Source organism: Apodemus sylvaticus, chromosome 4 (assembly GCF_947179515.1).
Source record: "Apodemus sylvaticus chromosome 4, mApoSyl1.1, whole genome shotgun sequence".
In the NCBI taxonomy this organism is placed as follows: Eukaryota; Metazoa; Chordata; class Mammalia; order Rodentia; family Muridae; genus Apodemus; species Apodemus sylvaticus.
Window position 1 is genome coordinate 64,741,519 of NC_067475.1, and position 26,253 is coordinate 64,767,771.

The window sequence follows — 26,253 nt, forward strand, 5'->3', positions numbered from 1 at the left end:
TTCTGGAAAGGATTGATCTAGCATTGTAGGAGAGTACCAGGACAGAGAAAAAGGAGGGAGGTAATAGGAGAATGGATGGAGAGAAGAAGGTTTATGGGACATATGGGGAGGGGGGATCCGAGAAAGGGGAAATCATTTGGAATGTAAACAAAGAATATAGGAAATAAAAAAATATATAAAAAGAAAAAAAGAAATGTAAACAAATAAAATGATTAATAAATAAAAAACAGAATTGCAAGAAAAAGGAAACAAGTAGATTATTGTATTTTTATTCAGATTTAGGGGTGTGTGTGTGTGTGTGTACACTCGTACCATGGCAGACAAGTGGAGGCCAGAGGACGACCTGCCAGTCAGTTTCTCCTTCCACCATGCGGCCCTGTGGACTGAGCTCAGGCTATTAAGTTTGGCAGCAGGTGCCTTAAGCCTCAGCCACCTTGCTGGCACAAGTTAAGCCATTGAAATACATCAGGACAAACATCATCATAGTGACACATGAGCTGCAAGAATCAACCTCTCTTTATGAACCGCAAATACCCACTGGATTCAGGACTGTAGCATAGGACCTGCATGCACAGCACAGATAAAGTGCACCCGCTCCAGGAAATATTGCACAAGCAAGCACATATCATGGCTCAGTTATTGTTCAAGTCTGTGGAATACTTCAGACCAAAAGCTGCGCCTCCTTTAACTGGAGTGCAAGGGCTGCGCCTGCCTCAGCTCTCCCGATGACCGCGTTTGCCGATGTGACTGGAACGTTGTGCAGCTGGCAACATTGATCACCAAGCTGAATTCAATACGAGCAGGCCACAATCTGTGGGGGAAAGCTGCCTTGACTGGAGAGAGGTGACTGGCTGAGCCGCTACAGAATCCCCACCAACTTCTTCACCTCCTCGAACACAGGAGAGGCCAAGTCTTTGGCTTTTGCAGATCCAACAAGTAAAACCTTTCTTAAATGGTCCTTATCCATTTTCAGTTTCTCAATCTCCCTCCTGATTGGAGCAAATTTCTCAATCACAGCATCGGCCACTAGCAGCTTGTAGCGTGCAGTGTCCATGCCTGCGCTACTCCGCACCACCTCCTCCACGGAGAGGCCTGACACGGCTGCGTGGATCGCCACCATGTTGGAGACACCAGCTCTGCTGTCCGGCTCATAGGTGACCTCTGAGGTGAAGTCCGTCACAGCTTTGCGGAATTTCTGTACAATCTCCTCTGGGCTGTCTGTTATTCGGACAGTGGCAAGTTTGTCGGGATCGGATTTTGACATCTTGGCAGAAGGGTCACGAAGAGACTTCACTTTCTTCATGGATGCTAGTGAAAACAAGGCAAGTCACCAAGAATGTTACAGTCTAGACCTCGAAGACACCAACCCCACCAGAGATACTGACTACACAATAGCATGCCTTCATCTTGAGGAATTTGTACAATTTTTCAAATATGGAAGTAAAGGCATCAGAAACTGGTCTTGTTAGTGTGACATTCATACTATGTATCTGTAGTGATTCATCTGGTGTATAACTGACACAAAAGAAACTATGTTGGTTATACTGCTTATGCTATGCACACTTGAGGGTTCCACAAATGCGGCCCAGGTCACAGGCCTTGCAAGGCAAGTGCCTTTATCCTCTGAACCATCTCTCTGGCTCTGTGCACACTTAATTTTTAATTTTTTTGTGTGTAAATACGTGTACAGATATGCATGTACCATGACAAGTTTGTAGCCAGAGAACAGCTTTAGGGAATTGGTTTTGAGGGTTGAGTATCTCTTGTTCTTCCTGCCACTACGCTAGCCATTCTCCTGTCTCCACCTCCTGCCTGTAAGACTGCTGCAACTTTGACCATCTGTGAGATGCCATTCTGCCATGTCTTTACACAGATTATAAATGTACAGACACACCTGCGCGTGCGCGCGCACACACACACACACACACACACACACACACACGGGTGTTGCTTCATAAACAAGCATTCCTGATAACTGCTTAGTTTATGGCCATTAGAGATAAAACTGAAGTAGGCAAAACAGCAATAGATTGAACAGTGACGTTTTACTTATTGCTGTGAAGGAGGCTGACGTCAATGCACGGGATGCTCTGGCAGAGCTGAGGCTGGCATGTCAGATGCAGTGGGTGGACTGTCTGCCATCTTGCCTGTCTATTTCAGACAACAGTGTGAGGATCACCAGCGCTCACTCATTCTGTGAGGGTCACAGTGAGCAGCTCCTGTTCTCCTGATGTCTGACTTACTGTAAATGTTGAGAAGATCGAGGTGCAGCAGCGTTGGGACCAGAAGCTGACGGAGCTCAGCTTTGTTCTCAACTACACACATGACTTGGATACAACCTTGCTGAGCCTTAGTTTGTGTGTAATGGGCTTGATCCAATAAAATGTATTTTATACATGCAATCTATTGACATATATCTTAGAAACTAAAATTATGACTTTTAAAGTTTCTCTCACATTTGCACAAATTTCAAAGACTTATTTATTCTATGTACATGAGTGCTTTATTGCACACGTACATGTGAGAAGAGGGCCTCAGGTCACATTACAGATGGTTGTGAGGCACCATGTGGTTGTTAGGAATTGAACTCAGGACCTCTGGAAGAGTAGTCAGTGCTCCTAACTGCTAAGCCAGCTCTCCAGTCCTCACATTTCTCTTTTTCAAATGTTTTCTAGACTCCAGTATCATCTCCTAGTCCCACATGACCCCAAACATAAAGATTCCAGTCACAAGGCCTGAAGCCCACCAGTGAGAAAGCCACATTCAGTGCCAGTGAAGTCCCAGGTCTCCAGTCTACTGCTCAGAATGTACCCAGCTTTCATAATAGTCTGCTTGTGACTTACTGAGAATGGACTTGGGCAAAGGGAAGAACTCCCCATACTTTTGGTTGAAACTTCGAGCTAGATCCTGAACTAGTTCCATGTGCTGGACTTGATCTTCCCCGACAGGAACGTGTGTGGACCTTTAATAAAACACAGACAGAAAACCTCAGCGAGGCTCCTTAGCTGGAAATGATATTGCAAACATCTGCGTTTCCTGTGCCTACTTCACTGTTGGTGTTCAACAAATGTTCACCCACTACAGAGAGAACGCTGAGGCCCAATCTTCATCTGTGTGCTGAAGGCATGTTTGTCGACTCTGGTTCTGTTGCCCCCATCCCGAAAGAGTGGAGCCATCAACACCGGCATGACAGGATCTTGCCGGGAGGGAGCCACGCCATCTTCAATAGCACATGCTCAGTGCATAATTGTGACTAAAAGCCACTCCCCATCCCTCAGCCAGTCAGCAGATTACTCCAACCTAGACCAGATGCCTTTACCTCGGAGCTGTGGCTCACACTTGAAAGACACCCCACCCATTCTTCAAATTAGAGATGGCAGACAGCTCTTCCGGCCAGAGGTTTTCCTCCCCATCAAACGAGGCATGATTCAAGATCTTTCTGCAATATGCTTCTTCATTTTCAAGGATTGAAATGGAGGATAATTTGTAATTGTAAGGATATTTGTAACTGGAGGACAGTTAACATGCTGTGGGGAACTCAAATGAAAATCTCACAGCACACTGCAGTTGCTTCTTAACGACAACTTAAAAGTGAAGAAAGCAAATTGCAGAGCTCGTGAAGGGCACACTGAGGTTCACATAAATTAAGAACGTCATCTTCAGGTGCTACTTGTTCTTAGATGTACACGTGAGGGGTGACCTTGGAAACACTGCTGAAGGCCCTGGGCTGAGTCCCCAGGGCTGAAAGATGGACAAAAAATAACGATCATAATGATAATGAGAGAAACAAAGAAAATTAAGACACACCCAAACCACCTTTTTAAACTCTTTATACACCTGCTTTTAGAGATGAGAGGGAAATCATTTGAGAAAAGGAACAAAGCAGACTTGAATTTTATCTAAAATTTTGTAGGAAATGAGGATGTGGAAAAAAACTACTCAGGATATAAGGGAATCCATTCAGGACAATGTCTCTCCCACATACGCAGTTCTAAGCATGGGATCACAAGGAGGAACTCGGGGAGCGTGCCTGTGAGTGCTGACAGGTGACTTCAATGTTTAATGCATGGCTGTGGGGCCAGCACAGCTACAGCTTCTGATCAAGGAAGTTTAATTTGTTAGAAGCAGTGAGCTACCATCTAGAGTTTCTCTCTCTTCCCACCCTTCATTTCCTTTGCAAACTGTGATAATGAGGGTACCATCCAATGGCTGGTTTCTAGGGTTACTGTTTCCTGAGGTAAGAGTTCATACATGGAAACAACTGATATGACAAACACTAACATTTGATACAATGAGGGACAGAACGGCAAGCGAAGAGCCTCCTTATAGGAGGCACATTGACTTTCTTGAATAACAGCATCTTCATGTAATGGCCAACTCACCCGGAAAAACAGAAATACTAATGTCAACCCCTAACACGGTCACAGGCCCACTGGTAATCCAGATTTGGGTACAAAACATACATGAAACTGATGGGTAACCCCCACATATAAACTATTTATAGGAATTCTGGGAAGTCTGACAGAAGGAAAACAGAACAGCTAGTGAAAGGGTGAAGGTGTGGTGAAGGCTGTGGATCCGGAAGTGCTTCCTCTTCCGACCTTTTTTGAGGTCAGCAAGGTGGTGCTGGGAGCTGCAGAGGGCCCCGGAGGCTAAGCCCCCAGCAGGCCAGTAAAAAGGCAAGACACTCTGTACCCTCTGATCAGGACAGGGCTGCTGGGGCTCCTCTCTGGGGTACACGAGAAAATGGCCTGCTCTTGTCAATTTCTCTTTGACTGGTCTTTGCTACTCTTAACGTGGTAATTATAGTGAGACCCATATGCAGAGGTCACCTTGACTCCCCGAGACCAAATTAGCCAACAGAGCAGGTTAAAAAGCAATTACAGTAGCCCATCGGAAATCACGATGGACAGCAACTAACACAGAAAAAACAATTACCATAATCAATACACTTTAAGCACATCAAAATGAATATTTCCACATGTCAAAATGGTTCCAGATTCCCAAAGCCACCCACTAAACAAAAAACACATTTAGTTTTCATAATGATGCTGTGTGCAACTCGCTTCTTGTCGGATCCTTGACTCTTTTCTTACAAATCTGTGGGGTTTTGATTTTTTTTATAAGAGGATTAAAACCCTTTTAATTTTTTTCACCTGGCCCCGCTGTTCCGCGTGGCGCCTGCATCTGCCTTTGGTTTGTTTGTTTCTGGCCCCTCCTCCTGCCGCTTTCACCTCCTGTAATTTATCCTGGCCTCTGCTGCCCATCCGCCGAGTTCACACTTTACTTTTTTCGGCCTGTCTTTGATTCCACTCACTTCTGGGGCTTATTCTCCCCACGTTTCCAACCTCTCTCCCCATAGTCTGCCTTTCACTTCAAATAATTTAGGGTTGCCCTTTCAAAATTTATATCCGACATAATAATATCCATATTAATACTCCCACTCTCTCTCTCCTTCCCTTTTATTCCCTCTCACCCCGGCTGCGCTTTCTCAGACACAACATAAAACAAAGTCTTTCATAATTTTGATTGTTATAACTTCTGTCACATAATAATGCCTCTGATCTTCTTCTTTGGTGACTGAGTGGTTTTTCTTTAGCTTCGATCAGTACTGCCTCAGGTTTCCTTGGGCTCCGTCCCACCCCTTTGGCAGCATTAGTGTCCAGATGAATGATCATTGTCTGTGTGGATATTGCTTTCCCTGACTGTTTGGCTGTGCCTGTGAGTTTTCAGAACTGCTGCTTTTACTCGGCAGGCTGGGAAAGGGGCTTGGAGCTGTCTTTCCTGTCACAAAGGACTGGTTCCCTCTTACTGATCTCTTACTGGTCATGACTTTCCCTTCCACTAATTACTTATAAAATATGGATACTCATTATATATGGAGTTAAACTGGCTTCTGACTAGTCCTCTCCTAGGGCTGCCAATGTCATTGCAGGGCAACACGGTAACGACTGTGCCTGTGATCACCTCATACCGCCACACTATCTATGCTCCAGGCCGTGACACCGCCTCCAAGCAGCACGTCCCAGCTACTGCTCTCCTTTACGATCCCTCTGCATTTAGTCAGTGCTCATTTAGATGGCATCGATGACACCAACCTCGCTCTGTCCTTAAAATACACAAATAGCTTCTGCTTTCTGTGGGGTACATTCTGGCCTGTCTGTTGACAGTCCCCGTTTACCCTCCTCCCTGCTAGCTCCCAGTTTCAGAGGCCAGAAGCCTGGAGATTCTGAGCCTTAGTCTGCCGTGCAGTGGAGTTTGTTTAGTATAGCACTATGTTCTATAGATATTCCAGAACGAAGGAGAAGGCACGCTGTGTGGCTGAATGGAGCGCAGGCAGCAGCTTTCAGGATCCTGAAAGACTCCAGGGCTCTGAGCTCACTGGATGACGGTTTTAAAGCTTGCCCCAAAACAGCATACTCCCCATGGTGACACCACCCTCAGACAGCAGGACGACTCTCCTGGAAGCCCACACTGAAGCTGCAGGCCTCTCAGTCTACCATCCACACTGCTCCTTTCCCTCCTGTTCACTTCGTACGTTAAATGCTCCCCAGAGCACGGTCCCAGCCTATGGTGCTGCCGGGACATGTGGAGCCACTCAGGTGCTGGGCCTGCTAGAAACACATTAGGCCAGTGGGGTGTGGCCCTGGAAGGGGATTTGGAGACCCTGGCCTGCCTCCTCCCTACATCTCTTTCTCACCGTGAACTAAAGCAGCTTTCCCACCATGTGTTTCTGCTATGACATCTTGCCTCGCTTTAGAGCCAAAGCAATGGGGTCACCCAGTCACGTGCTGAAACCCCCGAAACCTATGCGGAAATGAACCTTTGCTCTGTTAAGTTAACTCACCTCAGGGATTTTGTCATAGCAAAAGAGTTTTTTTTAAAGATTCATCTCCTCACTCTCCTGCATCATCTCAGAATTCCTTTGCTCACAGATATTTACTTATCTATTGTGTGTGTACACGCATGTGCACACGTGCCACACACATAGTATGCTTATGGTCAGAAAACAACTTGTGGGAGTCAGTGCTCGCTCTCCTTCCACGTGGGTTCTGAGGTTGTACGAAGGTTGTCAGGCTTGGAGGCGAGGGCCCTGCCCTGACCAGCAACCCCACCAGGCCCATTTCACCTTGTGAGTTTCTAGTCTCAGCCTTTTCTCCTGATTGCTCAAATTCTTGGGAAATGTTAGGTGATCCCGCTGTCTATAACTTAGCGAATTTCCCCCAAGAGCTAATTTCTTTTTCTTTTTAAAATTTAAAATTATTATTATTCATAATATTTTAAGTATTGATTTAATGGATAATTTCATAACTGAATATTAATTTTAATATAAAATTTTTGTGGTACCTCACATATAACAGGGAAGTGCTCAGACACTACACTACCCTGCCCTGAAAGCTAATTTCTTCATCCGGAAATGGGAATATCACCACCTGTCTTACAGAGTGTCATGAGAATTTGAATAACGTATCTATCAGCTGTTAGGATACTTGGAGAATAACACTCAACTCTTGTGAGTCCTTCCCTCTCTCCTCTTCCAGGGCATGTACAGTAGCACTGCCTGGAACTGCTACACTACAGGTACTTAAAGAAAGCATTGAATATAAACACAGCGTATCTCTATATATGTACACATATATAGGAAGAGACACAAAAATAAAAAAAAATACTTACTTAATATATGGCCAACTAATGTTTTTTGAGAATTTCATACACAGGTAGAATATTTACATCATTTCTATTCTTCCTTCTCCCCACCTCCAACTCTTCCCATGTTCACCCCAAGTCTCTTAAATTCATGGCCTCTTCTTCTATAATTATTGTTACAGGACACAGACACAGACACAGATACAGACACACAGACACACAGACACACACACACACACACACACACACACACACACACACACGTGTGTGTGAACACACGCCCTCCCTACTGAGACTATTTAGTGTTGCTCCTACATATATGTTTAGGACTGACCAGTTGGGGCTGAATGACTCTCAGGGGCTTGTCCTGAAGCAGAGTGATTTTCCCTCCCTGAGCACCCATTAACTTCCTTTCCCAAGGCCCTTTCCCAGCTCTCCATCTGAGGTTGAAACCATGTAAGATTTCTCCCTCTTGTGCTGGTATGTCATCTGGTGATGTCATTATGCAGGTCTTGTTTAGGTGACCATATTGTTGAGATCTCACAGGTATAGCTTCTCTCTCGAGTCTAGAAGACAGCATCTAGCAGCAGGTTTCTAGTCCTCTGATGGGTAGCTACTAAATTTGGGCATTCAGATAAATAAGGAATATATAAATAAAAATTAAGAACTTTTGCTATCTTTGAACTGTCTTTTTTCATGTATCTACAATTATTGTTATTGTTTTGTTGGTATAGAGCCTAGAGCTTTGTGTACAGTAGATAAGCTCTCTCCTGAGCTACATCACCTACCCTCTTTTTGCTTTTATTTTGGGACAGGGTCTCACTGAGTTACTCAGGATAGCCTTGAACTTATTCCATAGCCCAGGCAAGTCTTGAACTTGTGACCTTCCTGCCCAACCTGATAGACTGCCAAGATCACAGATCTGCACTTCTAGACTTGGCTTAAATTTCTGTTATTTACATGCTCTCCAAATAAGATAATCTCAGCTCTCCAAGCCTAGGTTCCTTGAATAACTCCTATGGAAACAATTACACATGTTTGACAAGAGCAAATACAAAATCTGTATCAGACTTGCATCAGTATTCTATGAAGCCACACAGACTTTCAGTGGCTACAAACCACATATGTTTTACTTGTCCTTCAATCTATCAACCTACCTGTGTTTATACTATAAACATTCCTAGACATTCTGGTCATGACTTTTCCCAGATACAGAAATATGTGAAAACAAACAGAAACCTCCAACTGCACAGGTGGTCTAGCCTGGGACTAGACAGGGGGGAATGCTGGGCTGCTTCTTTTAGAAAAAGGATATGCAGATGTCCATATCTGTAATCTAATCATGGCTTTAGATCTGGCAGATAATTTCTAGGCTAAGGAAGGAGACCCCATCTTGAGGTAGATGATTTTCTGGCTTTATAGAAAAGCATTTTAATCTGTTTACCTGAACAGAGTCTCTACAAATCAGAACAGAACAGAGAGCTTTAGTACTAGCATCCACCCTCCTTTCTGAAGCTGGGGAGAAGCACTATTCCAACCACTGTAATGTTAAGAAGGAATACTACAGAATGGGAAAGAATGCCTATCCTGGAAGCACTTAGGACTCATGAGTGAATCCTGCCGATGCGGGAGGTAGACTGTGACAGAGAAGAAGCTAGCAGGACACTCTCAGGGACACCTGCCACATCTGAACCACTGACAGTTTTGGGTATGATACTAGGACATCTGCCATCCCAGGCTTGACCCTAAAAATGGTGTCATATAAAACAGGATTTGAGATCTTAGAACTCTACTTCACTGATGTCAGCCTTCTAACAGTATTCTTCTGTATCTAGAAATCATAACTTCCTAGAGTACTTCATGTTGTGTTGAAGCCATGGACGATTTCTCTCATTAATGCTGGTATGTCATCTGGTGATGCCATTATGGAGGACTTGTTTAGGTGACCATATGTTTCAACCATGTGCTACAGTCCTATGTAATTTACTCAGTAACTCCCAAAGGTGTTCCCTGTTCATCTAACTTGCAAATAAAAGGACTGCTATATGTATACACACACACACACACACACACACACACACACACACACGCATATTTATATATTATCATTTTGCCAATTAGACTTTGGGCAATTGATTAAAATATATCTTAGTTGCTTCTCATCACAATTTTAACTTTTACAGCTTCAGTTGCCTAGAACCAACTGTGGTCTAAGAGCATACATAAAAAAATTCCAGAAGTAAGCAATGTTTTAATATGTGCATCACTGTTGGAATATGCCCATCACAGTGAGCGACACACTGTCCTTCCCCGCCTGTCATCAGCCATCAATCAGTACCTGCATCATGAAAATGCACCTTGACAGGCACGTGAGCTCTCTTATCAGTGGGTGCAGCCTCCCAGGGACTTCCTGACATCATACTGGTCCCAAAGCACACAGTGTTGCTGGCAATTCAGATATGCAGACGGGAAGCAGTGAAAAGATGAGCATTGTCAACTTAAGGAAAAGGAAGCAGTTATGTGTTATGATTGCTAAAATATAGAGTAAGAACTAATCTGTCTGAGAAATCACAAAGAAGGAAAGAATTAAGTTCCTGTTAATTCTACCAAACTAAGAAAGCGCGATAAGCACTTACTCCCTCTCCTTCGGCTCGATGATGTCATCTAACAGCATGAGAACAAGGCAGGCACAGCATAGTAAAATAAACTTGGCACTGGGCCTGTGCACAGCCTCTAATTCCAGCTACCTAGAGGCTGAGGCAAGAGGAACACATATCTGAAGGCTATATGAATTCACACAGAGTGAATTAAAGGTTGGTCTGAACAACTTAGCCAGACTCTGTCTTTGAAGTCGGACAAAAAAGGAGACTGTAAATGTATCATAGTGGTAGGGTGCTTGCCCAGCAAGCGAGGCCTTAAGTTCAGTGCCCACTACAGAAAACCAAACAGATGCATGTGGAGTACCCACTCACATGAGTGACTGCCACAGCAGATGAGCACTGTGCCTGGTCTTGTCTCTTCTCATCCCTCCCCCTTGTCTCCTGTTTCCCCTCTCCCTCTTCCTTTCCCTTCTCCTCTTCTCTTTTGCTTTCTGGCCACAAGATAAGCAGTGTGTGCTCTTAGCTGTTTCTTGTCACCGCCATCCAGCACCCCTTCATAGATCCAAAGCGACAAACCTTCCTGATCTTAGACTGGAAGCACTTCTGGACTCAGACCCTGACTCCAAACCTTACTAGCTAGCATGACCTCAGACCTTCTGATGACCACCCCAAGACTACTGAGGAATAGAAGGCAACAGTGATACATTCTACAAGGCTGTTAGCAGGTTAGCACACAGAGAAGACTTACTAAGGTCTCTAACAGGTAGGAGGCACTCTGCACCAGCTCTGATTGGCCCTCCTGAGTCACTGAAAGACACAAACACCCAGAGTGTTGTGTCGACTGTGTATCTCATCCTTTCTGTCCCCTCCTCCACAAGTCCAACCTTTTCCTGAGAGTTAAACGCTCTCATGTGGCACAGCCACAGTTCCAGTGCTCAGGAGCCTGAGGATTACATGTTCACAAGGAGAGCCTGCCAGGAGCAAACCAACAGACTCCATTCACACATGGCCTCTCTCTTGTCCTGGAGAGTGCAGGCGCTCAGGGCTGGTGCCCCTCCTTACTTGTAGCACAGAATGTCTGCGGCCTGGAGTACAGGGTATGTGAGTAGGCCTACTGTCCCATCATGCTTCTGCTTCGCAGCCTTTGCCTGTGGAAATGAGGAGAGAAGGGAAAGACATTGACTTCGACCTGATTATATTGCTTAATTAAGAAACTTTTAGAGCAGGCGAAGTGTGCTCTGGAGCCACCTGTAATAACATATATTTCTGCAGCTCTCACATCATCTGGCTGCTTATCACGCGCATGCTCCTGGCTTCTGAAGCATGGTATTTTATTTTATTTTGGGAGCTGTGGCCTCCTTTGTACAAAGCCCACCCAAGCTCTAGCACTGAGCTATATACATGGTCCCTTGCCCGGCACGGATTGTACACCATCAATTTCTCATTCATTTCATTAAGGACAAAGGAGTTTTCTAGATTCTGAATTAGTTACGTTCAGAAATTATTAGAAAAATTAAGTTTCTCAAAAAAAACCCACTTATCACAAAATTACTGGATAAAGTTCATCAAAGATTAATGTAGAGAAGAATTTGGGAAAAGGAGCATAACCTTATTTTTGAGAAGCTGCTACCAGGGTGGGCAACACAGCTTACTGACTAAAGGATACCCCGTACCCAGCACAGCCCAAATGAAGCTTCCTTCCCATGAACACTTGTGGTCTGGCATTTACCTTCCACTGGTGTAAGTGCTGTAATCTGGGCAGTCTCACCAAGCAGGTGAGGATCCAACTTAACTGAGTGTGTTCAGGCACCTGTAAAAAGAAAGAGGAAGAAAGCTGACATTTGCCTTTTTGGCATCTAAGCAGTACTAAATAGATAACAGGGGTAGGCTGAAATAGTTGAAAATAACCCAAGTCAAGATTATTAAAAGGAAACAGGTGACGGGCTGGGTCATGATGCCTGATAAGGATAACTAAAAAGTTATTAAAAAACAAACAAAAAGACCCAACTAATATCCATAGCACTCATTGTTTAAGCCCTTGGCGTCCCTAGTGAGGAGGGAACCACAGCTCTTTCAGCATCTTCAGTGTGAATTCTACCACATCCTCCAGCATCCACCCCTTAATTTTGTTTGTTTTTTGCTTTTCTTTTCTTTTAGTTTTTTTTGTTTTGTTTTTTTGTTTTTCAAGACAGTTTCTCTGTGCAGTCCTGGCTGTCCTGGAACTAGTTTTGTAGACCAGGCTAGCCTAGAACTCATAGATTTACCTTCTTCCTAAGTGCTGGAATTAAAGGTGTGAACCACCACTGCCCAGTTCATCCTTCCCCTTGAAATACACAGGCTTATCAATAAATCTATCGAGTTTCCCCTCCTGTCCTCTTCTCCATCCTCTCCCCTCCTCACATATCTGAAGTCCTCTCTGATTCTTCAATCCATGACTGCAACCACAATGCTTTCCACTTAGGTGGTAAAGGCGCCCGGGTCCAATGGAAAGGCTGGCCCTTCAGATCTTCAGCGGTGGGAAAGCGCTGCCTGCACACCTGTCCTCCAAAAAAGAGTCTTAAAAGATCCTACTCTTGACCCTGTCTTCTCCTTCATTGATTTTCCTCTTGTTTTTCTGCCCCCTACCCTTAATCAACAAAAAAATACAAACGCTCTTCAATCTAGTTTTGTCTGAATCAAGTTTAATCAAGTAAGCAAAACCTGGCAACGACTGGGATGATTCTTGGGCCCAGGCCATATTCTAACTGATGACCTAGATTGCGAACCCTAAGGATCCCATTTCTGGGCCCTGGGGATTCCGAGTCTATTGACTGTGGCATTCTGTGTCCATATGATTCCCTTAAAAACCAGAGACTCTTGCCAACTCTGCAAAGTGGCCCCAAATGTGTTCTCTGTGGGTTTTGCAAAGGGAACATAAAGGCCTGGGGATGAACCAGCCCAGGCCTGATTCACTAGCAAGGATTCACAAGCACTCCAACATCTGGAGGAAGACAGTTTCTCTTTTTTTCTTTTCAAGTTATATAGAAAGAAGAGTTGTTTTTCACATGCTTAACAAGGAATTGCTTTTAAAGTTTTGCAAGTTGCTGGATACAGTCTACCATCTTTCTTCTAAGAGGCCTTGGGTTTCAGGGAAGGCAGCTGCAGTGACAGCACTGCCCAGGAAAACTGCTAACTGTGGCTGTAAACAAACTGCTACCCGATGCGAAGAGCAACCCAGAAAGTAGCTAGGGGATCTGAGTTGCTCCCAGGCACCAGGGAAAACATGTTCCCATTCGAATACAGCTGATACCCAGAAGCTTTAGGCATGAAAATGTGGCAAGAGTCCATGGATTCATGGACAGAGGCAAGACATCTTTCCCTTCAATACTGGGCCCAACGCTTACCCTTGGTGACATGATAAAAACCTTACAACTGTGTCCCCATGAACTAAAGTATTTTGTTTGGAGTAGCTTTTTATTTGCACATATGGGATGAGAATTATTTAATATTCACCAGGGATTTTTATGTTCCAAATTAGCATTAAATTAATTCAAATCAATTTTATAAAGTAGGTAAAAGGTCAAAGCCAATTAACTTTTTGCCATTCATCTTCAATAATTATATGAGAAATAATTGTCATAATCAAGCACAGATTTCTACTTTAAGCCAAAGAAAAAGTGATAAATACCTAAATATATTATTTTCCTATATTACAAAGCCACAAACAAAACAACTATATGATCTGCTTTAGCTATAGACACACAAAGGTACAGGACAGCAATTGGCCTATTAACCTTCTACAAACAAGTCAGCAGCCATCAAGAGAACAAGACACAAGTCTTCTTCAGTCACTGCAGTGACTTTGCCTGCTTTGTTCATCCCTGTAACACCCAGGCTGGTGCACTGTATGAACGAGAGACTATAAACTTCCTGGAAGCTGCAGAAGGAACAGACTGACAAACTAACCTGCTGATGCAGACGAAATGGGAACGACTGTCGTGGAAGCGGGATTACAGTAGGTGAAGGGTAAGGCTACCACCAGGCAGGATGTGAAGCCACACAGGATGGCTGTGTGGCTTAAAGCTTTGCCTTGAGAGCTCCTTTGAAGTTCTGTCAGGGGAGCACAGAAACTTTTACACGCTTCTAGCAGGAAGGCTGCCCTTGTAGACTGAGTGTAGGATTTGAGGGAGAGAGGAATAGGCCCCCTGCCTAGCCGGCCAGATCCCCTCACACCAAGAGCTTCATCGTCTGGATGAGCTGACCTGGGTCTGAATCCTAGCTCTGCTACTCAGTCCCTGTGTGCCAGAGAAGTCGTCTCCTTGTGCCTCATTTTCACTATCTATGAAGGGAGGTTCCCTAGAACAAGACCTAGCACAAAGTCAGTTATTATTACTATAGATACTAAAACAATATGCCCTCCTTATTCCATACTGTCATGGGGCAGACCTCCCTCCCTCCTCGCACTTGGACTTTAGGAAGCTGGCCTTTTTATGGTCCCCAAACTCACAGGGACGCTCCCAGCTCAGTAGCGTTACACTGGCCCATTTCTCTGATGGAAGTTTGCTCTCTTACTTCACCTTAAGTCTGCTCAGCCTTTACCTCATACAGCTTACTAGATCTCACCATTAGAAACAACCATCTGCCTTACAGAAACTTTGTGATTTTATGAGGTCCCATTTCTCAATTCTTGATCTTAGAGCATACGCTATTGGGGTTCTGTTCAGGATCTTTTCCCCTGTGCCCATGTCCTCAAGGGTCTTCCCCAGTTTCTTTTCTATTAGTTTTAGAGTGTCTGGCTTTATGTGAAGGTCCTTGATCCACTTGGAGTTGAGCTTAGTACAAGGAGATAAGAATGGATCGATTTGCATTCTTCTGCATACTGACCTCCAGTTGAACCAGCACCATTTGTTGAAAAGGCTATCTTTTTCCCACTGGATGGTTTTAGCTCCTTCGTCAAAGATCAAGTGACCATAGGTGTGTGGGTTCATTTCTGGGTCTTCAATCCTATTCCATTGATCTACCTGCCTGTCACTGTACCAATACCATGCAGTTTTTAAAACTATTGCTCTGTAGTACTGCTTGAGGTCCGGGATACTGATTCCCCCAGAAGTTCTTTTACTGTTGAGAATAGTTTTAGTTATCCTGAACAGCAATCAACAAATTGGGAAAAGATTTTCACCAACCCTACATCCAAAAGAGGGCTTATATCCAAGATATACAAAGAACTCAAGAAGGTAGATTCCAGAGAGCCAAATAACTCTATTAAAACATGGGGTACAGAGCTAAACAAAGAATTTTCAACTGAAGAATTTCCAATGGCTGAGAGGCACCTTAAGAAATGTTCAACATCATTAATCATTAGGGAAATGCAAATCAAAACAACCCTGAGATTTCACCTAACACCAGTCAGATTGGCTAAGATTAAAAACTCAGGAGACAGCAGGTGTTACTGAGGATGTGGAGAAAGAGGAACACTCCTCCACTGCTGGTGGGGTTGCAAGATGGTACAACCACTCTGGAAATCAGTCTGGCAGTTCCTCAGAAAAGTAGGCATGACACTTTCAGAGGACCCTGTTATACCTCTCCTGGGCATATACCCAGTGGATTCCCTGGAATGCAATAAGGACACATGCTCCACTATGTTCATAGCAGCCCTATTTATAATAGCCAGAAGCTGGAAAGAACCCAGATGTCCCTCAATGGAGGAATGGATACAGAAAATGTGGTATATTTGCACCATGGAATACTACTCAGCAATTAAAAACAATGAATTCATGAAATTCTTAGGCAAATGGTTAGAACTGGAAAATATCATCCTCAGTGAGGTAACCGAATAACAAAAGAATAAGTGGATATTAATTAGCCCAGAAGCTCTGAATACTCAAAACACAATTAACATATCAAATGATTCCCAAGAAGGAAGGAAGGAAAGGGCCCTGGTTCTGGAAAGGCTTGTTGCAGCACTGTAGGGGATTATCAGGACAGAGAAATGGGCAGAGGGAAGAGGGCTTATGGGACTTATGGGGATGGAGAACCAGGAAAGAGGAAATCATTTGGAATGTAAACAAAGAATATAGAAAAAAAAAAAAAAAACAAAAACCAGCCATCTGTTCCCTCAGTCTCATTGCAGATTTTATTTGATTCTTCTTCATGCCATTTATTGCATAATTGATGGTCTGAATAAAAATGGCCTCCACAGGTTCATTTGTGTGGTCCTGTGGAGGAAGTGTGACAGTGGGGCTGCCTTTGAAGTTTCAGAAGACTCAGCCCATGCCCAGTGTGCTGTCAGCCTCCTGCCTGTGGAGCAAGATGTGAGCTCTCAGCTATAATTCCCTCCACCCCTTTGATCACCAGCATGGACTCTTAACTCTCTCAACCTGTAAACCTAAGGAAACACTTGGCCATGGGATTTTGTCACAGCAATAGAAAAGTAACCAAGACACTTTTTTTTTTAATTTGATATATTCTTTATTTACATTTCAAGTGATTTCCCCTTTTCTGGATGCCCCTCCCCGAAAGTCCCATAAGCCCTCTTCCCTCCCCCTGTTCCCCAACCCACCCCTTCCCACTTCCCTGTCCTGGTATTCCCCTACACTGCTGCACTGAGCCTTTCTAGGACAAGGGCCCACTCCTTCCTTCTTCTTGGACATCATTTGATATGTGAATTGTGTCTTGGGTATTTCAAGCTTCTAGGCTAATATCTGTTTATCAGTGAGTGCAGCCCATGAGTGTTCTTTTGAGACTGGGTTACCTCACTTAGGATGATGTTCTCCAGCTCCATCCATTTGTTTAAGAATTTCATGAATTCATTGTTTCTAATGGCTGAATAGTACTCCATTGTGTATATATATATATATATACACCACATTTTCTGTATCCATTCCTCCATTGAGGGACATCTGGGTTCTTTCCAGCTTCTGGCTATTATAAATAGGGCTGCTATGAACATAGTGAAATATGTATCCTTATTACATGCTGGGGAATCCTCTGGAATATGGCCAGGAGTGGTATAGTAGGATCCTCCAGAAGTACCATTCCCAGTTTTCTGAGGAACCGCCAGACTGATTTTCAGAGTGGTAGTACCATCTTGCAACCCCACCAGCAGTGGAGGAGTGTTCCTCTTTCTCCATATCCTCTCCAGCACCTGTTTTCTCCTGACTTTTTGATCTTAGCCATTCTGACTGGTGTGAGGTGAAATATCAGGGTTGTTTTGATTTACATTTCCCTGATGACTAAGGATGTTGAACATTTCTTTAGGTGCTTTTCAGTGTTTAGCTCTGTAACCCATTTTTATGGGGGATATTTGGCTCTCTGGAGTCTACCTTCTTGAGTTCTTTGTAAATCTTGGATATAAGCCCTCTGTCAGACGTAGGGTTGGTAAATATCTTTTCCCAATTTGTTGGTTGCCGTTTTGTCCTTTTGACAATATCCTTTGCCTTACAGAAACTTTGTAGTTGTTACTATTTACTTTGCTAATCCAACAGAAATGAGTGATTTTTAATTTGAATTATTCAGTGGTACAGCATGAGCATTTAGGATACAATAAGTACTCATTATGTTCTTGCAAAATTTATGGGGAGGATTAAAGTCACATTGAGAAATGACACAATAAGTATGGCAATACAGTGACACCTGTGGCCAGCCATCACACTTAATTTCAACTGTCAGCTTGGTTTGATTAGGCAGTAATGAGGTGTAGTAACGGGCAGGCTTACAAGCAGTTTGCCAATGATTAACTGAGGAGGGAAGACTTGACTGTGAATGTGGGCAGCACCAGCCTAGGTCTGAGGATCTAGACAATAAACATGGGAACAGTGGGGTGCTGGCTTCCCCTCTATGCTTCTGATCCACTGAGACGTGAGCATGCAGCCTAGTGTTCCCACTGTCACAGAAGAAAGCCACCCTGCCACCCTGCTATCCCTACCGTGATGTACTGTGCCCTCAAGCTGTGAGCCATAATAAACCCTTCCTTCCTTCCTTAGGTGGCTTCTTTTCAAGTGTTTGGTCACTGCAATGAGGAATGTAATGAGTACAGTGGTGTAATCATATTCCGAATCTATAAATACAAATCAAAGAAATGTGCTGTTCTGTCAGGTGTGGTGGTGCACGCCTTTACTCCCAGTTCTTGGGAAGCAGAGGTAGATGGATCTCTGTGAGTTCCAGGCCAAAGAGTGCTACAGTGCTACAGAGTAAGATCCTGTCACAAACAACTTCCCCCCAGTCAAAATCACTCCAGACCAAAACCAAACACACTGTTCTGTGAAAAAAGAAAACTGTGAAAGGTGCCACATTATGCTTGTAAAATGTTTTAAAGTTAGAAAACCAAACATTATATATCCTCAATTAAGTACAAAATATAAGTTTGTGGAAAAATAGTATCAATTATAAGCTACACTGATCATATGAAGTTTAAGATTGTGGCTGTCTATGGTGAAAGGAAATGGGTTTGAGGAGGAGAGATGAAAGGGATATACAGGGAAGGATTTTAAAAAGTTCAACTTTATCTGTGACTGTAAAAGTTTATGGGGCTAGAGAGATGAAACATTGGCTGCTCTTCCACAGGACCTGGGTTCAATTCCCAGGACCCACATGGAGACTAAAATCCATCTGTAACTCCAGTTCCAGGAAATTCTACATCTTCTGGCACAACACATGCAAGTAGTACACAGACATACACACACAAGCTAAGCACACATAGTCATAAAAAAAGTTTATGGTGTGCACATGTGTATGTGTGTGTGTATAAAACTAACATACCAGTACTGATAAAAATTAACTTATTATTGAGTATTCATAGTCACTCGATCAAAACACATTTTCTCCAAAACTTTCAAGTAGGATTTATCTACTAACAAATTCCGGTAATATAGCCTAACAAAAAGCAAAGCACCGAAAATGGCTACATGGGCACTTATCCCCCAAAAAATAAAGGTTTGGTCCTACCTAGCCTCATAATTAGTTGGGAGGTAAGATTACACATATTACAAATATCCATAAACCAGTGTCAAATTCCTTTAAAAATATCGTAACTTTAAGGAAGATATCAAGCACATTTTAAATGTGTGTGTATGTGTGCATGGGTATGTGAGTGTGTATATGTGTGCATGAATGTATTTGTGTGCATGTGTATGTGTGCCTGTGTGTATATGAGTATATATGAGTGCATGTGAGTGTATGTGTGTGCGCATGCCCGTGTGTGTGAGTCTGTGGAAACCAGAGAAGCCAACACTGCACTTCTTTCCTCTCTTCATATTTTGAGATTGAGGCTCTTAGTGAATCTGTAACTCACTGGTTTGGCTAGACTGGTTGGTCAATGGGGCCCTTGCAAGGGTCACTCTGCTCACTTAGTGCCAGGGTTACAGAGCTGTAACTGGCTTTTATGTGGGTGACGAGGACCTGAGTCTGGGTCCTCATGCTTGTAGGGCAGACTCCTGACCAACTGAATGGTCTCACCAGCCCCGTCATCTATATGTATATATATATATTTTAACTAAAAGGAATAGAAAGCAAATATGATAAGATAATAACAACATTCACATTTGTGCTGAGGACATGACTGTCCCTTAGGCCATTATCTGTATTTCTCTATATTTTTAAAATAAAAAAGAAATTAAGAAAAAGAACATGAGGAAGCTGATTCCAAAATATGTATTTGTTAGATATCAATCAGACCTAGTCAATTACCGGTTTAGTAATTCTCAGGTCACATCTCTGACACACTCCCAGAGTTCCTTACCATTTCCCTACTTCCCCTGCAAATGTTACCTTCCCACGAATCTGGTCCTGGAAGTTTTAGTAAGGACATTTGTAGTCTATTCCCATTTATTGCTTCCTTTTGGAAATGTGCAATTTCATGCTGAGTTATTTTTATTAGACTCTTATCATCCCCATGACAAATCCCTTTAACAAGAACCTTGTTTGGAGATCTGATTTTAATTAAAAGAACATACTATTAGTATACTCTCTCCTTCTCTTCAGTTGGGTTGCCTCCTGTCAGTACTCACACTGGCCAATGAGCATTGGGCTGTGCATAGCAAGAGTTCACTCACTCTTTCCTTGTCTAATATTTCCCAAGCTACCTGTGCTGATTCTATCTACCAGCTTTAAAGGTCACCTCTATCTACGCCCTGTGACTTACCGTGTATATATGTACACCTGTATATAGTTTTTCTTATTCTGAAGTACTTTATCAATCTATTTTAGGATAAACTAGGTAACACATTGTTCTTGATTTTACGAGGCACTGTCTCTTTCTTATTTATAATATATTCTGATACCTATAGATTATCCTTGACTCTGTATCTTTTCATTTCAGAGTCTAGCTGGAAGGAGTAGCCCCTTCTCTGGAACTCCTCATTCTTATCTTAGAGGGGGAAAACAAAGAGCTGGGGCAAGCATGGGATACTTAAAGATTCCTCTTGGGTAAGTCATAGAAAGGAATCAAAGACTGATATCAGGAAATACCCACTAACTCACAAAAGGGGCCAGGAGAGGAAGAAAAGACAAGGGAGCTACAAAACACCCAGAACAAACGATGAGACAACATAAGGCTCTTCCCTATCTGTAAGCTGAAAAAAATAGATTAAAGTCACCAGTCAAGGGAACAGTAGTTGAACAGGTGAACACAACATCCATTTCTGCGGGGTCAGTGGGAGACCCAGGCAGCACAGCAGCTAAGAATGAGTTTCCACCCAAACAACAGCCAAAGAGAACAGGGTGGCTTTATTTATATCTGATAACATAGCTTTCGCAGCCTGGCAGTGGTGGTGCATGCTTTAATCCCAGTACTTAGGAGGAAGAGGCGGGTGAATCTCTATGAGTTAGAGGTCAGTCTGATCTACAGAGACTTCTGGGACAGCCAGGGCTACACAGAGAAACTCTGTCTTAGAAAGAAATATTCTTTAAAAATAGCTTTCAAGAACCACTCTTGCCTGGCTATGATGTGCGTGATGCCCTTACCTTCCAGCACTAAGGCAAATCACTGGCCACTCCCACATCAGGGAAAACGGAAGGATGTGGCTACTGACAGCATGCCTGCTTTCTGGGGCAAATCTGAATTTTAGAAAATATGCACCTTTCATTCCCCAATACTCAAAGACTCCATGAAGAGATCTAGGAATTAGCAATTCATGAAATTAACAATTCGTGTTTTTAATACTGTCAATAAAATGTGCACGAATTGTCAAGTTTTATATAACTCAGTCTTACATGTGAAAAACAAAACTTAAAAATTACTTTATAGGTAATAGATAGCTCTCTAATGTTAAGCCAGAGAAGAATTACTGAAAATGCACAGCATAAGAATTCAATTATAGGAAAATAAAGGCTTTTCTATATCTATAGCTACTTGTCTTGTTGCTGTGACAAAACACCCAAGGAGAGCAGTTGAGGGAAGGGTTTACTCTGGCTTCTTGTGCCAGGGAAGTGTGGCAGCCACTGCAGGAGGCAGGGTGGTACACAACAGGAGTCAGGGCAGTACACAGCAGGAGTCAGGGCAGTACACAGCAGGAGGCAAGGCAGTACACAGCAGGAGGTAGTGCAATACCCAGCAGGAATCAGTGTGGTACACAGCAGAGGCAGGGATGTACACAGCAGAAGGAAGGGCGGTACACAGTAGGAGGCAGAACCTAAGGACAGCTCCCTTTCCTTCTCTAATTAGGTTCAGGACCACAGGGTACTCAGTGATGGTACTCATACTAGGTCTTCCCATTTCAATTAACCCAATTACACTCTCTCTTTCTCTTTCTCTCTCTCTCTCTCTCTCTCTCTCTCTCTCTCTCTCTCTCTCTCTCTCACACACACACACACAAAGAAAGATAGCATATAACAAAGGGTTAGTATTCAAAACATGTAAAAGGATTTCTTCAACTCAGTAAAACACACACACACACACACACACACACACACACACACACAAAACAAACCACATTTAAAAACATGCTCCAAAATTGAAACAAATGAAAACAGACAAGGGAAAAAACAAGAGAAAATAAAACTAAAACAAACAAACAAAAACTAGATAAGAATAGAAGGGTTAAGAAAAAGAATGTTTAATTTCAACCAAAAAATGTAAATTCCAACAATACAGTGCAGTGCATCTGGTGGAGAAAGGAAAGCATCTGGTGACTGACACTGCTGAGGGCTGAGTATCTAAGGTGGGGGTGTGGGTCAGAACCAAAGGCGGTGTGCACAAGGTTTGTGGAGCATGCATCCTCACAATTCTGTTCTTGGTGTATGCACTTAGAAAACAATCTTCCCGTGCCAGGAAAGGGGCTCAAGTGTGACTACTGAGATGGACCCCTAGGACCCATGTGGTGGGAGGAGTGAACCAGTTCCTGCTAACTGTCCTCTGACCTCCCCACACATGCCCCCCCAACACACACACAAACAAAAGACAACAAAACAAAAACAACAACAACAAAAAACCTTTCTTGAGTACAGAAAGGGCATTTTTCAAGCAGCATCACAGTACTGTTGTTTGTAATAAAAACAAAAAATAAGTTTGGAAAATAAATCTAAATATTCGTGCCAAGAAAATGGGTAAAAAAAAAATTGTGAAGGAGCCAGAACACTGTACAGTAATAAAACAAATGAACAAACCTCAGAAATGAAATAAAAGATGAAGAAAGATTTACAGCAGGATATCATTTATATAGTTTGAAAATGTGCAAAGAAATAATCCAGATTATTTATGGCCATATCACATGCAATAAAAATATAAACACATATGTGGGAATGAGAAATACCAAATAGATACAGGGGTTGCCTCTAGGGAGGCAGAGCATGCAATAGAATTTGAGTGAGTTAAAAAGTTTCTACTATATTTGCAATGTTTTATTTTGAAAATCAAAACCTAGTTAGTATTTCAAAAGACAGTCATTCATCTTCACACTTTCCTGAGTGGTTGAAATATTTCTCTATTATTTAATAGTCTTGAATATCCAAAATATTCCTTGCAAAGGAAAAAGTAAGAAAGAAGTTTCTGAAAATATTTTATTAAACAAGACTAAAAAGAGACAGCCATTAGCTGGATGGCCATCTGCCAATCCACTTCAGACAAAACCTTGGCGACATCAAGGAGCCTGTGGGCAACACGGGGCACACAATGGCTGGTGACAGAATGTTAGCTTTTGCCAAATGTGACACCTCATTTTCTTAAAGCAGGTTTCAGAAAAAAAATTCGTTATCTGTCAGTTATGGCATAGATGAGAAGAGACAACAGTGTCATTCAGTCCAGTGGAAGAAAGCATGTACGCTTTTCCATTCTTGTTCTGAGTGTGAGGAGAGACCCCTTCTGAAGGTGCAACCAGCCAGGCCAAGTTCTGGGTCTGCTCCTTCTCACTAAGTCAGGCAGTAGCCACATGGAGGCCAGGGAGTGGTACCTGTGGTCCAGGTGGGAACTATGTAAAGAAGAAAACACATGCAGAGTCTGGCTATATAATCATTTCTCCAACTTACGGCTTATTGCATAGGCCATTCAGAGCCTTATCTCCCCCAGGAACTCTAGAGGTATTGCCAATTTTACAAATACATTCCAAAAGTCCATTAGTCTACACAGATGTCTGTGCCTCTTCGGTTACATGCTGAGCACACACTCCTTTTGGTAGCTAACAACTTGGAGAGCTCAATAATCACAAATGCAAAAGTACCAGGATACAGAGCGCCCATGTGCACTCAGCCAAAGTTCAGGATCTGGCGTCCCACCTCTCAGTGCGGAGAGGAGTCAGGTATAACTTTTATGTGCATATACTGGAGCAAGATCCACGTAGCTAGTCCTTTTGGCCTTCACTCAGAAACTGATTCCCACACTGTACTCTTTAATTTATTATTATTATTGATTTTAGTTTCCTGGGAAACAAAACATAACGCCAGAGAATGATGCTGCGTTCCAAAGGTTTAGATTCCACCCTGCTCCCCTGACTTTTTCTGGACTGTTACAACCTTCAGTAACTTGATATTTGATACTCCAAACCCTCCTTTTGTCCTGACCTCTGCTGGCAGCCAGACCTGAAGGCTACATCTTCCACTTCTATCTTCCATCTGCAGGGCGATTATACTGCAAGGGAAGGGGATGGTGGGGGGAGGGGTCGGAGTGACAGAGAGAGATGTGGAAACCTGTACTTCACAGACATCTGGGGGACTCAGCCTGGATCTGTGCTCAGGTCTGCTGGAAACAAAAGACAGTGACTTTGGCTTTGACATGGAAACCTCTGCCAAATGCACACCCAGGCATTCTCTCCACCAGACCCTTCTCTAGCACAAAATGCGTGTGTGAACATATTCATGTGCCCAGACACACTCATGTGCACACTTTCAGATGAGAAGGTCTGAAAACTCCCCACATATGGCAAGCATATTTAGGGGAAGCACTGAGAGTGCAGGCCAGTGGGAGAGGAAGAAAAAGAAAATAATGGGGAAAATCTTCAATATGTCTAAACTGTTCCAGTCAGGCTGCTGAGAAAGAATGCAAGAGATCGCAGATGAAAATTATTGGTAAAATCAGCATTATAACATAGCTGAATTCTTTCCCCATTTAAAATGATTACTAGGGCTTTTTCTAATGCACAATCGGGCACAGGGGAAAATCATCACCTGAGGGCTATATCCAAGAACACATTGTATGGTAGAAAAAATATTCTTATCTAATTCACAATTTCAAAAACTGTTAATTCTATTTGTGAATAATTGTGTGTGTGTGTGGGGGGGTATCAGGTACAAATTATCTTAATTGGCCCCAGTTCCCAAATCTTGATAATTATTTAATAAATTTATATTCTTTTTCTTATAGATTTACCAATCAAATGCTTACAAACTACACAACTGCCAAGGTAAAGGAAGTAACAACAGCAAAAGACACTTAATAATGTAGGCAAATGATCTGTACATTACCTGTCTCCTACATTCGAAATTGACTTACTAAAACTTCTTAAAATTAAAAAAAAATCAATATGTGGTTCTGACAGTTATTGGTAAAAGTCGATCAGAGCACAGTACACAAATAAAACTGAAGTTGAGTAGCCATTACTCTGGTAGTGTGGCAGAAAGGCTCACAAGGCTGATGAAAGCTTTTCTAGCTGAATGGGGTAGAGCCTAGTCTCAGGGTGGGCAAGAGGCTCTCTTTACACCCAGTAGAAAGATGCCCTCAGCTACCACACAGTGATGGACTCTGCGTGGCTCTCTGCCTCCAGCTCCTGAGGTGACAGCACAACGAGGGTCAGCAGGCAGGGCAGGGGAAGGTCCCGCCCCATCACTGTATAAACATGACTCCATGCTCCACCCCCAGGTCTAACAAGATGGCTCTTTCCTGTTATTTTGTTATTTATTTTAGACTTCACCGGTTCATTACCTCAGATCTTGTTAACTGCTACTACTAAAAAGTCAGATTACATATGTTGCGAAAATTCTGGAAAAGGGAAATTATGGGAGGGTGTGGTGGGAAAGTACAGCTCTCCTGAAAACAGCAAGGACGACCCCAAAGGAGAGCACATAGAGTACCTGTATGGCCCCACAGTGAGTGCACCCAAGGCTGTGAGGTCAGTATGTCAGCATGGCCCCACAGTGGGTGCACCAGAGGCTGTGAGGTCAGTTATGTTGTGGGTGATGGGAACTATCTGTCCTCCCTCACATCACAGCACCTTAAACAAGCTGCAGGTCCACAGGTCAGAATATGGAGCTGGCTTGGATGTCTACCAACAGACTAACAAAATGCTGCTATAACTGCTACTATAGAATATTATTTGGTATCTAAGTAGAAGGAGCCCTGTCATCTGCAACAATATTGATAAACTGGCATAGTATATGCTAAGTAAAATAACCCAGGTATAGAAGGCAAATGCCATGCAGACCACATACAGCAGAGAAACAGAAAGAAGCAGGTGGTTAGCAGGGGATAGCAGTGGGGAACTGGGGAACTGTCAAAGGGACAGGCTGCACACTTACAGTGAGGCATAAAGAACAGCTTCGAGAGACCTACTGCCTCAGTAGATAACGATACCGCACAAGCTGACACACGAGTTCTATCACCAGA

General features: G+C 43.1%; 1 protein-coding gene across 4 annotated transcripts in view; it reads right to left on the bottom strand.

Annotated features, from left to right (window-relative positions):
* Window positions 1-232: 232 nt before the first annotated feature.
* The window catches only part of Wars2 (tryptophanyl tRNA synthetase 2, mitochondrial), an 83,367-nt gene continuing 57,346 nt past the window's right edge, over window positions 233-26,253 (bottom strand). For 3 of the 4 annotated variants that reach the window (XM_052179650.1, XM_052179649.1, XM_052179652.1), the window contains 4 exons: window positions 11,977-12,057; window positions 11,310-11,395; window positions 2,844-2,962; window positions 233-1,308 (listed from right to left, as the gene is read on the bottom strand). In XM_052179650.1, coding sequence (XP_052035610.1) covers window positions 860-1,308; window positions 2,844-2,962; window positions 11,310-11,395; window positions 11,977-12,057 — 735 coding nt within the window. In that variant the 3' untranslated portion in view covers window positions 233-859. The remainder of the gene's footprint in view (window positions 1,309-2,843; window positions 2,963-11,309; window positions 11,396-11,976; window positions 12,058-26,253) is intronic. The other variant, XM_052179653.1, reaches the window with a different exon arrangement.